The following is a 16,606-nucleotide window of genomic DNA, read 5'->3' as shown; positions in this document are numbered from 1 at the left end:
TGTTATTCATAGTCAAAGGAGTAATCATCGAAGAGTTTACGCTCCATGCTCTTGACGCCGCCGCAGTGATAGCAGCGCTGTTGCTGCTTCTGTTGTTTGCGGCTAGAGGATTTGCGCGGCATCGCCCAGGGCAGCCGTTGCTCCGGTATGGCTACTTGAGTGCGCTCCGGATTGCCACTGCACGTGGGACAGCGGCTTACAACGGACGGCTTGGACAACATGCCATAGAGCACGGGACCAGGTGGCTGCACGCCGTAAATGGTGACAATCTGTGGCAGGCTGGAGTAAGGGCGTGTCGGAAACAGCTTCTCCCGGTTGAGAAAACTATGGTAAGTGGGGAAACTGTTAGTACAATAGATTTGTTTTGGTGTTTGCTCTTCTTTTTGTATACTTGGGTCTCGGTTCCAGCCACAGGTTATTCATGCGCTTGCTGCTCATGATATCGCCCAGCTTCTGCAGTAGACGTAGATTTTCACGTTCGATTTGCTGCTGGCGCTCCCGTTCGTTCTGCTGCTTCTTCCACTTGCGCTGCACATGATCGTGCTGGCGCGGCGACTTGGTATCAATCGCTGGACGTGCGGACATCACTTTCTCGCGATGCTGTGCATAGCGCAGCTGCTCCCAGGGCTGCTGCAGCAATTTGTCGCGTCTCGAGATCATTGTCTGCCGTTATTGCAACTGAAATGGAGCTGCTGACGCTCGGATTGGGATTGGGGGCTTGCTATTTTTTTGTTTTTGGTGTATCGGCCGGCATGTTTACAGGCACAAACAAACATTGGTGCGTCCATAACAACCTTGCCAGGACAACGCGCGCACTCGTCGTCGTCAGCCACTCTACAAATATTGCACAATCATGCTCGCAGATTAAGTTCAACGACGGCGGCGGCCGCTTTGCTCAGCTGTCCCGCCTGTCTATCCAAACAGTGACATCCCCAGACTTGACTTGCAAATTTGCGGTCCAAGCGGCTGTGTTACATAATTCTCAATGCATGGGGTTCTGGTTCTGCTCTATTCTATTCCTGCTGCTGCTGCTGCTGCCGCTGCTTGTTAGACAGCCGGCGGCCCGGTTACCGGATCCCAGTTTCTGTGTAGTAGCCGCTTCACTTGGTGTGGCGGCAAATGTTCTTTATTCTTTCAGCATTTTCAACTGTAGCTGCTGCTGCTGCTGCTGTTGCTGCCTGTTGCTCATATGTCAACTGGCAACTCAGCTGCTGCCGTTCTAAACTCTTGTTTAGTGTTTGATTGATGCTAAGTGTTTGTGCCTAGCTCATATTTAAGTACTTAATGCTCATACCAAGTTTTCAATAATTTCCCATTAAACATTATTTGGTAAGTGGTTCTAAAAGGAGCTTCATAACTAAAATCCGAAATTTAAGAATGCTTTTTTAAGTATCTGCCGATTTATTTATTGTAACAGATACTGAAACACGAATACTTAGACTTTTGACAGTACGTCATACAAGAAACTTGGCTTCTCTCAGGAACTTTCATCCGAATTTGAAGGAATAAACGAATTGAATTGAATTATTTATCTCTTCAGCTATCTAGTTTTAAAATTTAGCTTAATGTCTAATGACATTTATAAACTATAAAATAATTACAAAATCTTTCCATTAGTCACTTGGATTTTTTAATTTTTCCAAGCACCTCTCCTTACACTTCTTTTGTTTTGTTCAACTCAACAGAGAATAATCTCCCCTTTTTTAATAATTTAATTATAAGTTATAAAAGTTTCAGATCTGCCTTAAAAATCATATCGAACGATATTTATTGGCGCCATCTGTGGGCCAACATGTAAACTTTTCGACTGAGCAAAGCGTGATGTATCCACGAAAAAAAGAATATAATACTTTAATCATTATTGCCAAATACACTTATTTATGCAATTTAATCTTAAAATGTTAAATTCATACGATTTTTCTTAACGAATCATTACAGGCCCTTTAGAACTTCTTATTGTTGCCAAACAAAATAGTTAAGATTTCTTGGTAATATGATTTGCTATTTGTAGTTAGGTTTTGTTAAAGCTAAATTATTGTGTGTATATGTCTATTCTATATAATATTCCTGTCAAAAGTCTCAGCAATTGTTCTGCTTTGAGTTTATTAGCCCCCTGTTGGGGCGTCTTACAAATGCGTCTATTGTTTTTGTCTGCGTCCATGTTGCAGCTACATTGCGTGCTGTTGTTGTTGCTGCTGTTGTTACCAACAAGTTGCTGGCTAACTGGGCAACAGTTTGTTGCTGTTGTTGCCATTGGGCGTGAGTTTGCACTATTATCAAATTAAAAGCAACGCCGCTTATTGGTCAGTTAATTGGAAGATCTGTAATTTGATACTGGTAACGTGTTGCTTATCACAGCTCTCGTTGTGGTGCCTCATTGTTGTATTTGTGTTTGTACAATTATCTTGTTAGCTGATCGACAACTGTAACGGATTGCCATTCAGCTATGCCCATACCACAAATACCCACAACCATGACCACTATGACGACTACTACCAGGCATCGATTCCACTCTCGGCCTAACTCAGCATTTATGTATTTTACATTGCTGTCGGGCAGCGTTTGACTCGTCACAACTAAACACCTGCTTATTTGCGCATAAATTTCCGATAGAAATGCTCATATTTATTGAAAATACTTGTATTTATAAAATGGCATATAATTGCGCTGTTGTTTTGTTGTTGTTGCTGATGCGGTGTGTTTGTGTGTGTGTGTTTGAGTATGTGTGTTAGGGGGGTGCAGCGCTGCCCGCGAGCAATGTGGCCAGTTTCTCACCTTTAGAAGCCGACCAGCAGTCGCAGATGGCGAGCCAAAACAAAAAAAAAAATAAAAATTATGATGCCAGAGGTTGACTCTGCTCTTGGGTTGGTCACAATGAAACCTTGAATATACTACAAAGCTCAGCAGAGAATTTGATATGTAAAGCTTATAAGAATTATATTTAAATGGTTAATGAAACAGCACTTAATCCTTATCTATTATGCTTCACAAGTTATCACAAGTTAAGAGGCTAAGACACATTTTCAGGATTTTTCAAATATTTACTAATCAATTAAATAACGCCAAAATGATAACGGAATATTGTCATATATTGTCATTCTGGGAGAGGCGGCAAGGTGTTCAAGCAATTGACAATGCCCAATTATTGTAGTGTGCGCGAGCTAAGTTTTGGGTTAGTACTCGCATATCATATACAAAGTGCATACAATAACAGGCCTGTCCATTTATTACAATATGCGCCGGCAACGCCAGGCAACAACAGCAACAGTCGAAAACTGCGATTTGCTGTCAGCTAATAATAATAATTTCGATATTGAAAATACGTTTTCTTAGTTAGGTACGACACTAAACGATTTCGCCCATTCGGAGCGTTCGAGCGGACAGTGCTAAAAGTCAGGCAAGCACTGCCAGCAATAACAACAGCTACACTTGCAACAGGGCAACGTGCAACGGGCAATACCAACAGGCAACAGAATCGGGCAACGTGCAACGGGCAATGGGCAATGGGCACAAAGTTGACCGTTGGTGGGGGCGGTGCTATTTGCTGCTGCTTCTTCTTCAAGCGTTTTGCAGACAGGTGGTGTGTGGTGTCGATGTTGCTGGGTCGCGCTCGCCTGGTGTTCAATATGAGCCACAATTGAGGCATTTAATCGAGCATCTCTTAACACGCCTTGGAATGTTGACTTATTATTGGCCATGCAGCCAAATGCTGCAGTTGCCGTTGCCGTTGCCATCGTCGTTGTTGGCTGTTGCCGCTTGTTGCCGCCGTTGCCAGTTGCCAGTCGATCGCTCTCTCTCCGGTTACGGTTCGAGCTGCATTGGTGTGGGCATCGGTTGTGTCTGCGTCGGTGTCAGAAGTCTGTAGTTACCTCACAGTAAAAGCGTTTATCATCATTAGACTCAATCTAAAGACGTTTTGGCTGGGGTTATCATGTTGATTATGTTGTGTGAAAACAAATTACATTTTGCGCTCAGGCTTTAACACCATTTGTATGCGCCAATGTTGTCGTTGTTGCTGTCAGTATGTTGCTGCTAATGCTGCTGCTGCTGCTGACTCTGCTGACTCTGCTTCTGGCTAATTGTGAATCTGCTCGAAAGATTCAATTGTGCCATTGACAAACCAATTGGTTGCTCAATTTTGTGAAAGGCTTTTACCCGCTCTCTGGGCCGTGAGAAAATTGCAAATCAAAAATATTTCTGATATTGGCAATAATTGCTTGCAAAAATTGTGCTGGCAGCAACAAAAGCAAAAACAACGCCAACAAAATATGAGAAAGAACTTGGCAATAATTTAGCTTTTTGAGCTTGTCTAAGGCACAGCTGTGTTCTATATTGTTGTTGTTGTTGTTATTGTTCTTGCTGCAGCTGCAGGCCTGCCACTTGCAACAGCAGCAACAACAGCAAAGCCAAAGCCTGGCCCTGACCGTCTGATAACACTAAGCTACAAACAAAGTATTAAATTACATATTAACCAAATTAATATGCTTGCATAGTTCCCATATAAATTTAGATCTATAAATATGTTGCTTATTTTCGTTTTGAATATTTGTATACAATCAGTCAGACTGGCAACATTCAGTTAAATGCTTTCTACTATATCTGAAATAGTTTTTAGAATGTTGAAGCAATTATTACTTTTCATTCGTTTATTCAATTTATAATCTTTCCACATGGTTGCGCAGTGTATTTCATTGTCGTGGCTTGGAAAACTAAAAGCGAACTTGATTTCGACCGGCCAATAAACATTTTTATGCACTTTTAAATTGTAATGTTTGTTGTCGCTGCTGTTGTTGTTGCTGTTGTTGTTGCTACGATAACGTTTTTAGATTTGTGCCACACACAAATACACACACACACTCAGGCCGTTAACTACTTATCGAGGGTCAATGTCACACCTTGACGCCTTCGCCAACATACTTTGGCTGACTTTTTGTCACAATTTATTACATTTGGCTATATCTTGAGTGTGTGTGTGTGTGTGTGTGTGAGTGCACACTGTGTGTTGATTTCTTGGCTTTAAATGTTTGCCATTTTATCTTGTCAACGCAATCGTCTATTAGTTTTTCTTTTTTAATTAATTAACACTGTTCGCATGGGTGTCAATGGCGAAAACGGCTTGGCGCAGTTGGTTGGCCCAGGCTTATTTGTTTTCAATTGCTAATGGCTTTGTGGCTTATTGTTGCTGCCAACATCGCTTTGTGGTGGGCAGTCAAGTATGTGCATTCCTTTAAAAAAAGAGGCCAAAGTTGGCCCAAATAAAAAGCATATAGAGAAACAAATACAGACAACCCTTATTTTAAATACATATACCAATAGAAAGTTACCATTTGATAAAAAAGTAAGGGCTTAGTATAAAATTCGATTTCCTCGACAAGCAAAGATTTTTTGTAAACTTTCCCGACTTGAATTCTTGTGTATATTCTTAAAAAAGTAGTTTCCTGCATTGAATGAACTTATTTACAAATTTATTCTCTAACCAAAAGACAGTGATAATCTTTCATTTAAAACACACTTTGAATATTGCTTGCTTTCTTTACCAAGAAAATTATAGTTCAAGCATCAAGTGGGCAAGTCCCAACTGAACATATGAAGATATAAGCTGAAGATTTTCCAGCAAATTCAAGAGTCGCATTCCAAAAATTCCTTTAAGTATCCAACTTCTTGCGGCTTCTGAGCCAAAACTATGCAATGCCAATCAATAAACTTTGGTGAAGACGCCGCCAACAGCCGCATCGTCAAATGGCGGCCCATGAGAACTAATTGAGCCATTTTGAGGTCTATGATAATCGTTTGTGAGTACCCATAGCGACTGGCACGGGCACTCGAACTGGCCAATGCCCACACCCATTTGGCAACGCCTTCACACAAGCAAAGACTCTTGCAGATTGTTGTGCAGCGCTGACTGTTGACTGTGTCAACTCGAATGTGCAATAAAATTAAAGTTTTGTTTATGAATGGAATTACACGGCGACCTGCAGACCGACTGCATCGGCAAAACGGCAAAACGGCAACAGCAAAGACAACGACATTGTCGACATTTAGCAAGAGCAAAACGCAGCTGGAGCTGGGCATCGAGAGAGACCCGGCTCAGATTCACAGACACTTCATCTAAATGTCAGGCCATATCTAGCGACACTCGCACAACGTTCCAGTCGCTGTTAGCCCTCAATTTCAACACTCGCATTCGCACTCGCCCCAGCAGCAGCGTCCACTCGGGCAAAGTCGTCGTCGTCGTCGGCGGCTGCTTTGGCGGCTGCTTTGGCCAAATCAATTGAGCCGCCTGCAAACGAGCCAAAACAAATGAGACTTGAGAGTTGTGGCCAAGCGACTTGGCCGCGAGGAGCGCTCAAGATCATTAGTATAATTTAAGTAAATTAAACGCAGCGATTAGGCCAGGATGCAAACGGCACCATCGCAGCCTCTTTCGCAGCCAGAGCCACAGCCACATCCAAATCCCCCATTCGAGTCGTCGGCAAAAAGGCTTGTGTTTATTTAAATTTATTGTAACATTGGCAGCGTGGACGCCAAGCGGACGGCGATTTCAATTTGTAAAACAAGCGAGCAAACAAGCTGTTAAAATATAATGATTGGCACCAAAAGATGCAACGCGTTTTGTATCGATTGGATGCAGCTGGTATCTAGGTTAAACTATCCGCATATGCATATCGCTCTCAGCTGGCCATTGGTAAAATTTATGTGGCGTTTGCTCATTGTCCGAAATGCTTATGCCCCATGCTTATGATTGGTAATGCGCCGATGCATAAACCATTTGGCATTGAAAACTGTGCGCACTCGAACGACAGTGGATGCGGATACATTGTTCACCAGAAGTTTTTACAAGCCAAGCGCGCCAGTTTCCCACACAGACAATGGGGACTCCAAAAAAAAAAAAAAAAAAACTGTGGCGGCGACAACCACAGCCGCCAACAACAACAACAACAGCAACTGGCAACTGGCAACTGCCAACGACTGCCGTCTCCGATCTCTAGCTTCAGCTGAAACTCCACCAGAGTCTGAGCACAAAGGCAGCCCAGACAGAATTACAAGCGCAATGGAACAATGAATGCAGTCAGCACCATTCGAACAGTGGTGAAAGTGCCAAACTAGCTAAATGAATATGCGATAATGGAAAGCGAATCCTCGACAAGTTTTTAAATATTTAGAAAACATAATTGCTAGCCCAATTGGCTTATCATAATCTAAGTAATTAAATCGATTGCGGTTGCTTACCAATCAGCTTATTAAGATTAATAAATAAACCACAATCCAGCAGCAGAGGTTAATAAACTGTACAGATAAAGAAGAAGAGTCTATAGTATCAGAGTGCATTCTCCAATTGGGCTTCTCGAGTGTGGCTTAATCTGATTATTTAGAAACAAAAACTCAGTTTTACTCTTGCTAGTAGCTGAATTTAAGGGCTCTACTTGATAAATATATATAATAGCTTGCAGCTGCTTCTTTTGCAGATGCAAAACCTGTGAAGAATGAAGTAGTTGCCTTTGGCACAAGCTTAAGGATTATTTATATCCACAAGGATATAGTACTAGTGCTTTGTGCTTTCTAATTTTAGTTTTTCTAATTAAATAAAAGAAATATATACATATATAAATAATTATAAATTTCGGCTTTTTATAAAATATGATTAACAGAGTTTCCTTATTTTCTGTTAAGTTAAATTAAAAACATTTTTTTTGAAAATTTTTTGACCAAAATAGTTAACATATTGAACTAGATTATGAATAAAATTACACAGCTTTTTATAATATATTTTAGTTTATTTTCATTATGATGAATTTCTTTTATATCTGTCCAGTAAGTTAACTGATGTGCGCCACTGTGCGACGCGCAAGTCTTTGGCAATTGACAAAAGCCAACGTAAACCAGCAAGAAAACAAATAAACAGTCAGCAGAGAGCAAAATGCGCAGACAAAACAGCAATTCATATTTGCTCTGATTTATATGGCGTCTAGAAGTTTTCCATTTTTATTATCATTATTATGATTATGATACTTTTTTCCCAGGCACAAAAGAGCAGCAGCAGCGGCAGCGGCAGCGGCACAAACTGTTGTAATCAATCAGCGGGAAACGCGCCGGAGAACTGCTTTTGCCCGTTTCGTCTTGTTGTTCTGCAAAATTAATGTGCTTTAATTTGCAAGTTTGTGTCCTAAGTCTTTCGTTTGCTGCCACACACAAAGCACTGGGCGTTTTGTGTTTCGCTGTTGCTGTTGTTGTTCTCCAGAAATGTCATTAAAGCAACACACACACACACACACACACACACACACAAACACACATTTGCAAAAGCAGAGGGTGTGCGAGCTGTGTTCTCTGATCTTGGTAATGTCAATTGCTGCATCGCCAGAGATCTGCATTGCTTGATATTCTAATTGCTGAAATTGTTTGTCGCAGACAAGTGTGTGCGATTATATGCGCCTTGCCCAATGAATAATCATTGAAATCCGTTCGCTGTTCTTGCTGTTTTCTTTTCTTTTTTGCTGTTGACAAGAGCAAACACCCGCATGGAGCCGAAGTTTACAGCCCAGCCTGATGGTGGTCCTCATTGTGTCGCACTGATCCAAATCGCTGCGCCAAAGCAAAGCATCAAATTTTTGCAGCGCTCGTTTTCAGATGTTGTTACTGCTGTTGTTGTTGTTGTTCTTGTTGCTGTTGTTGCTTTTGTCGCTGCTCTTGCTTTTCCATCAGATATGAAAGCTGGAGCGTCGTCGCCGTCGTTGGCGTCGCTCGAGTGCTCCTCGCCCAACGCAGTTTTCGGCTTGATTTTCTTAATTAAATTTTTGCTACGCCGCTGCCAAGGCTATTCCCCAGCTTCAGAGCGAAGCTGCTGCTCCTTTTGGCCTGCTTGTTTAACCCGATTGCCTGTTGATGATGCTGCTGCCGACGATGCTGCTGCTGCTGTTGCTGCTGCTGCTGATGATGATGATGATGTGTGCTTTATAAGTCTGCGGCAGCGTTCCGACGCAGTCGCAGATTTGACGTTGTCGATAGGGTTTCGGTGCTTGTTGCTCTTGTTGTTGTTGTTAACACACTCCCACATTTTCTTAGTTTTTTTTTTTAATTTTATTTATTTTACTTTTATTTTTTATTTTTAGCGACTAGCTTGCAAGTACTTGTAGCGCTGGAGCCTACTTAAAATATTTTTTTCTGTTTAAAGAAAATAGTAAATTATATTTATAGTTTTAACGTTGAAAAGTTATATTCATTGCGGGTTATTTTAATAGTAATATGTCAATATATCAATTTAGTTGTAATTACAAAAGAATATCGCTTAATTTCAGTTATTTTTTTTACTCCATTTGGCTGCCTTAATTACCAAGGAAGCTTGCAAGCATTGTTAAAGCTTCAACCACTTTGTTGATTAACTAACAATTACCGCACTTGCCACATAAACGCCATATTTGGCTTAGGCCGTAATTTATGAGCCTTCCCAAAAAGGCTTCTCTCATTAACCCATCACCCATCTTGTCGCCCAAAACTTGACCCGCACTCAACTCGACCCACAGCTTGACCCAAGTCGCTGATTGTGCAACGTATACAAAAACAACAACAGCAACTAAAACAAGAACAACAACAATATGAAAATGTGCCTGCCAACATCATTTACATCATCATTCACAATAAAATAAAAGTGCACACGCCCACTTAAAGGGCCTCATAAATTGTGTCGAATAATCAGTTTCAACATAATTTATTGTAATTTACGAGTGTCGGCAACGTGGCAGAAGCAGCCGCGTGGAGTATAGTAGAGTAGAGTAGAGTGGGGGCCACCACATCTCCAGTAACTAACAACATACAGTCGAGTCGCTAGATTCCAGCCTGAACCTGAATCCGTATCCGAATTCACAGAGCGCCCACAAGTTCGCCACGAGAGCAGCTTAAAATTTTTTATTTTTTATTTTTATAGAGCGTTTCGCAGCTAAATGCTGCAAATGAAAATCCTAAACGGCACATTGAAAGCATCTTGATAAGAACATTGAAGGCAGCAATAAGCTCTAGCTGAAGCCTGGAGTTTGGAGCTGGCGTGCGAACACCTTGGAAACACAATATTTCAATGGCTAATAATATTTTTAGCGCAGCTTTCAATACGATTGCATGGCCAAAAGTCGAAAACCCTTGTGGAGATTTCCTAACCATATACCCCAGTTAGTTGGGGCTATTGTAATTGAAACTATTGTTTCCTTTTGTGCTCAGCTCGAGCTCTTTGCATTTGCTGCCAAACAGCATTTATATCAATCACTCAATAAAAATACAACGATCAATCAATTTCAACAATCAGCGCAATATCAATGCAAGAGATAGTGTGTGTGTGTGTAAGAAAGAGATAGAGAGAGAAGAGAGAGACGACGGAGAGAGTAATCCGAGTTGCAGAGATTGATTTTAGCCAGTTGGCATTGTGATCTGTGGGGATCTCGGCCGTGGCTATTGTTGGTACCGAAATCATCCCAATCAGAAGAATTGAAATGTCACTGTAATAAACTTCAAGAGTTAGCGCGATAAAGCGTCGTCCATTTCCACTTGACATACTGACAGCACAGTGTCTTGCCCTATTATCGCCACTTGCAATCATTCAAAGTATCATCCGAGAGACAGTAGCCTTATTAAATACTCTCTTCATCTCTGTCTAACGCATACCTTGGTTAACGTTGTCTCTGGTGATCATTGGCCAAAGATATGGCTCGAAGCTCGTTATAATATTGAGTAACCATAAAAAAAGAGGCGGCTCACAACAAAGTTGAGAGTTTCACTTGAAAAATTTCAGTTTTAAGCGAATGCAAATAATCAGTTACAAAGCGGGTGAGAAGCGCATAGAAAGGTAGCATCAGCATAATCAGCGAGCTTCCCTCATCGATAAATAAATTGTATATTTAGTTTTGAGATATATATAAATCAAACGCATTTTATCCTTGAGAAGTAAACCAAGTTGAAGTAAAAATAAAGGTATTCAGCAGAAATACTTTTAACTCGTATATATATTTTCTTTTTATTTTTGCAGAAATCTTATTTTAGACGAAGGGAAATTAAAGGGAGCTAGCTCATATCTTTCCTTTGTTAATGTTTTGATATACTCCAAAGTGTTACGTTTAATTTAAGAGCAATTATTGATCTTGATGTGTCTGCCCCACCATTTCTCAAATGGCTGACACTCGAATCATTGCCAACTGTGTGGTTAAATAAATATTTGTTTACAATAATGGAAATACAGAGTTGCGGTTTGTGACTGCAATTACTCAGGCTGATAGGCGTGTGGAGCAGTATGTGGAGTTCAAAGTGCTTAGTCTGAGCGCTGATTGCCCAACTGATTCTGCAGACGGTCAAAACTTGAACGACTTGTTGGCCGGGACCGTTGCGCATCTTCCCAACGTAATTTAAACTAAATCGGTGCGCTCGCTAAACTGCGTAGAGCAACGGAGCAGCAGTTGCACCATTGCCCCCAACAAACACACACACACACACACAAACACACACACACATAAATGTACACACAGATGCACACGCAGAATGAACTGGGCGCTTGTTGCTGTATCTCGAGTGCGCCTGGGCTCTGTCTTTGGTCTCTGTGTCTACTCGTAATAATCAATTATTTCTGTGTAATTTATGGTAATGTTCAGTCATGATGGATTGACTGCTCTAATGTCGCTCTAAATCTTTGTAGCTTGCTGGGCTATGCTGCTTGTAGCGGCATCGCACATGGCCACAGTTCAAAAAAGAGCAGGCTTTGGCTCTGAATCTGGCTGAGGCTCTGGCTCAGGCTTAGGCATAGGCTAAAACTGAGGCTCAGGCAGGTGCAATTGCTCAGAGCCGCAGCTCTCCCACTAAAAGCGAGCCGAGTCTGCGAACCAGCCAGCTACATTTAACTGTGGGCAGAAAACCAAAACCTATATAAATATGTATAAATCAATATTATATTTTTAAATTTTAATTTCGATTAAAAAATAATCAAAAAATACTATTTCAAAACATTTAATGTATTTTATTTTCAGTCGTTGAACACAAATCTAAAAACACTTTAAGTCAAAATAAAAAAAAAACTCTTCGGTAATGCATTTATATTTAATCATTTACATGCTATTCATTTCTTATAATTTGATAATTATTGATGCTTTATAAATATAAAAAGTTTTCCAACATTTATTTTTATTTTACTGATATTTTAAATAGTAGTTAAGCCATTGTCATCAGCATTCATTTTATAACAGAATTCTCCAATCGATACCACTGTGCGCCTGCTTCTTTACTTCCGTCACTGTGCGATGCGAATCGTCGCGCCTCCGCTCCGCCTCCGTTGTCATCCTCGTTGCAGTTCAGTTGGGATCGGCGGTAATATGTAGCATATGTTTTCGTAAGTTTTTCTTGTATTTTGTTTAATGGCAGCTTAGATTACACGAGCTGCGCGAGTGGGGCGAGTAGCAGGGGCGCGTCTCGCGTCGCTTGGGCACATTTTCGCATGTTTGCGGTGGCTTCCAATGGGGTTGCCTGGCTGGATCTGGCAGTCGCTGCCTGCGCCATGTAACTGATGTTTAAAATTGCTGTGTGATTTTCGTGGCGAAATTAATGTTAAATAAGCTTTTAGTTTATGTCCCGCCACAGCGCTGATCAATTTCTCAGTCACCTGGTCTGGCCCATCTTCTGCTCTGCTCTGCTCAGCTCTGCTCTAACCGCTCTGCATTCTAATCGCAATCGGCTGCCAGCACCGTTGCTTGCTCCCTCTGCCATGCAGCTCACCCTGCACCTTCACCAGTCACTGTGCAACATCCGCGTGTGATGATGTTGCAAGTTTTTTGTTTTTTTGTTTTTTTTTTTTTTTTTTTTTTGTAGCGCATCGTCTTGTTTATGTGTAAATTATGCTTGTACACATTTTATTTACAATTGTGTATAAATTATAGACGAATTATTATGTTTTTTTCTTATCCCCACATTCCCCCTGTGCGGCTTACATATTAATATAGCACCACTGCTGACTCTGACATAGCATTTTCTCTGGCCCATTTGAAATTCAAACGTTTGAAGTTCTCTGGACGTGTGCAAGTGAGATGGTGCTTTAGAGGCGGCTGCTTGCATTTTTGAATAAAAGAAAATGTATTAAGTTCTAGTCTTAACTTAAGTTATGCCTAAATAAGATGAGCGAAGAAAAAAGTATTCATAATTATACCAATTCAATACTGTTGAAATCCAATGCAGTAACATTTATATTATATATAAATGTGCTTCATACCTTACTTATCCAATATTCTCATAATATAATTATATTTCTTTTATTTCGATATATGCTCAAGCTCATGACACACTTTTAACAGGGTACAATTTACTGTTGGTTTTAGTCAAGCCCCATCGTTGGTTTTATTTAAGTTAGTTATAGCATCTGGCTTTTGGTAAGGGCGGAGTAGAGTATATCATAGAGCCTTGGACTATAAATGCATTAGTGCCGTGGCAAGTCTAATGCAACCGCTTAGTTCGGCCCCATTGCGGACTAAGCAATTGCTGTGAACTGCAAAAAAAGGATTTGGCATGCAGTGGCAAAGCGAGCACGAGAGATTTGGCATGGCTTCGGGCTACCAAAAGGGTGGAGAGAGGCGGGGGGTTAGTTAGCTGGCTGCTTAGTAGGCGGCCGGCAGATAGGAAGTGCAACCGACATCAGCAACAGCGGCAGAAGCAAGAGTTGTATCTGGCAGGGCCTGGGAAACATCCTGTGCTGGACTTTTGGCTTTTTTTTTGTTAGCTTTGGTGTTATGCAAATGCCATGGAACAGGAACATCACCACCACCCTGTGTGCAGCACAATGGCTACCGTGCGCGTGCAATGACAACAACAACAACAGCAGCAGCAGCAGCAGCAGCAGGAACAACAATAACAAACGGCAAAGCAGCAGCAACAAGAGAAACACGTACAAAACAGCAGCTGTTTAACATTTATTTGCCTATTTATTAATTTCATGTAACATTTTTTCCTAGGAAATGGCCACAATGCAACGAAATCAAAGCCAAGGAACAAGCGCAACGCATTCTCTTGACGCCAGGCAGTCGCAGTCGCAGTCGCAGTCGCCATTGCCATCGGTCAGACCCTAGCCAAAATGTCCAGCCGCGCCAACTGTTGCTGCTGCTGTTGCACAAACAATAAGGCACAGGGGCAACAGCAACAGCAGCCGCAGCCTCAGCCGCAGCAGCAGCAGCAGGAGCAGCACAAGCCTTAGGCCTTGATGCCTTTGCCATACTTCTCCCACTATTTGACTGTGCTGGCCTGCCATCGTCTGTGGTTGCCACAAAAAGTGTCGTGACCCCGGACGGGCCAAGCCAGGCATTGCATATGGTTAGCTCAGTCTGAGTTGGCTTTTAAAGGGGGGGAGGCCAACGGGCGGCAGTCTGGGGAGTCTGGGCTGGGGCTGAAGCAGCTCAAAAATTACATGTTGTTCCTGTTGAAATGTTTTCTGTTTTGTGTGTGCAGCATTTCCATTGTCGTCGACGTTTATTTCTAAAAATTTTGTTTGTTTTTTTTTTTCTGTTGAGTTTTTTTGAATACCCTTGCAGTGGTATTACAATTTTGCCATTTGGTTCCTAAGGTACATGATTAAGAATCTGTCTGGGAAATGGGTGAGCTTTAAATAATTTGGAATTGTTTAATATCCTCAAAACATAGTTTGCAGCCCTAAAACTGTTATATCATATATATATAATTGATCCATGGTGCGTTAACAATCTTAATGTTAATGTTTTTCAGTTTAATAAAAGAAATTGTGAGGTAAACTGTTTGTGTTTCGATCTCACAGCAATCGCGACTCCAGACAATTCTACATATTCCACATCAAAATATTCCTTCTAAGTAAAAGGTCGCTCGTCGTTAAAGTCGCCAGGCTTATAACAATGTATAAACTTGTTTAGTTAATATAAGTAGAGCAATCAAATAAATGAAAATTAACTTGTCGAGGGTATCTTTGATTCGGTTATGTATTAGTACCTTGAGTTTTTATTGTGATTGTGTGCTTGGGGCTAATAGCACACATACACACATTGAGGTCTGAGGAAAATATGTAACAATCCTCCGTGCTCCTTGCGGTCAAAGGAGCTTACATAAGGTCTGGGCTAGGACAAAGGAAATGCAAAAATGCCAAAAATCGCACAACTCAAAACCCAATTCGAATGTGAATGCGAGTATGAGTACGACAGCGAGTACGAATACGAACACGAGTACGAGTACTCTCGCACACAAAACGATTCTGGCACCCATGAGCAGGAGCATCAACAGCATCAGTCGCAGTCACAGTCACAGTTGCAGTTGCAGTTGCAGCATCAGTGGGCTGCCACGGCCTGGGCGGGTGGTGGCTCGTCGCTGATCGTGGCACATTTGCATACAATGAGGCCAGAACTGAGACCCAATCCAGTCAAGCAGTCAGCCAGTCAGCCAGCCAGCCAGCCAGCCAGCGCACACACTCGATGGCGCAGCATGTTATCTCTGGCTGTGACCTACACCAATATTTCTGAGAATGCTGCTGTGGCCCGTCGTCGCCTGTAAGTGTGTCGTCGTTGTCGTCGTCCAGTCCAGTCCAAGTCCATAGACAGTCAGTATCTCAGACGGCCGACGACGAGGAGTCATTCAATCGCGCCAGCTGCGGCGTCTGCGTCGCCAGCGTTTCGTTCCGTTTAGCTTGGGTTTTTATTTGGTTTTGTTTCGTTTCGATTTGTTGTGCTTTGTTTTGTTTGCTTTGCTTGGCCATTCTACTTACAATATTTGTGGGATATCACCACAGATCTCTACAACTGCATCCGCAGCAGCCGAAACCCGAAAAATAAAGGAGCCTGCCTCATCGGGCAGCCTGGCCAGCAACGGCTGCTGCTGCTGTGTGTGAATTTCGATTCTGACTGTCGTCTGTTCTGCGTCAGCAGCTCCAGCGTCGTCACCATGAAGTGGTACGAGTAGTTTGAAATTGAAAATGTCTATGACTTGGCCCCGGCTTGGCGCTATTACCAAGTCTGTTTGGGTTTTTGGGGATTGGGGAGTGGCGTTTGGATATTTGGGCGAAAGCGTTTGGGTGCTTGGCCAACGGGCTGTTCGAGCTGCGGTTTCGGTGGCTGGTTCAGAGTGCAATGCATTTAATGGAAACCAAAAATCATGACATTTACCATAAAAAACTTGTGCTTGAGTCTAAGTCTAAGACTGATCATAAATTTTGAGAGTCGCCTTGAGAGCACATAAACGGCAGACAATGAGAATTATTTGTACATGTTATTTGACAAGGCGATGAGCTTGCTGGATATCAGTTGATGATGGTGATTATCACGATCGGTCATAAATAAATTATATTTCCTATTTAGGCAAATCAATTTTGGCCAAGTTTATCAATTACCAAAGACTAAAAAGAAACATATATGTGGGCGGTTAAAATGAATAAACAAAACCATATATTTTTTAAACTATTTTAACGAGCTACAACACAGATTTTGTATATCCGTTAGAAAAAATAATTTTGTATATTTTTTATAATATATTAAAAAGTTAAATATTTATCTCATCTGCAATTTTATATTTTATAAATATTTTTTATAATTTTAAATATGTTGTATAGATGTTAATCATATTAAAAATTATTTAAAGTAAA

General features: G+C 41.4%; 1 protein-coding gene across 1 annotated transcript; it reads right to left on the bottom strand.

Annotated features, from left to right (window-relative positions):
• Window positions 1-2: 2 nt before the first annotated feature.
• LOC6630990 (uncharacterized) lies at window positions 3-1,421 on the bottom strand. Its single transcript, XM_002053456.3, has 2 exons — window positions 392-1,421; window positions 3-324 (listed from the first exon to the last, which is right to left on the bottom strand). The coding sequence occupies exons 1-2, from the start codon at window positions 658-660 to the stop codon at window positions 3-5; spliced, it is 591 nt and encodes a 196-aa protein (XP_002053492.1). The 5' UTR covers window positions 661-1,421.
• Between the last annotated feature and the right edge of the window lie 15,185 nt (window positions 1,422-16,606).

This window comes from Drosophila virilis, chromosome 2 (assembly GCF_030788295.1).
Source record: "Drosophila virilis strain 15010-1051.87 chromosome 2, Dvir_AGI_RSII-ME, whole genome shotgun sequence".
Lineage (NCBI taxonomy): Eukaryota > Metazoa > Arthropoda > Insecta > Diptera > Drosophilidae > Drosophila > Drosophila virilis.
Note: the sequence above shows the minus strand (reverse complement) of the source record. Positions and strands in the feature narration are given on the sequence as shown.

Coding starts and splice junctions, on each gene's coding strand:
- LOC6630990 (XM_002053456.3), bottom strand. CDS start 660: ATGATCTCGAGACGCGACAAATTGCTGCAGCAGCCCTGGGAGCAGCTG. Junction 325..391: donor TGGCTGGAACCGAGACCCAA/GTATACAAAAAG, acceptor CACTTACCATAG/TTTTCTCAACCGGGAGAAGC.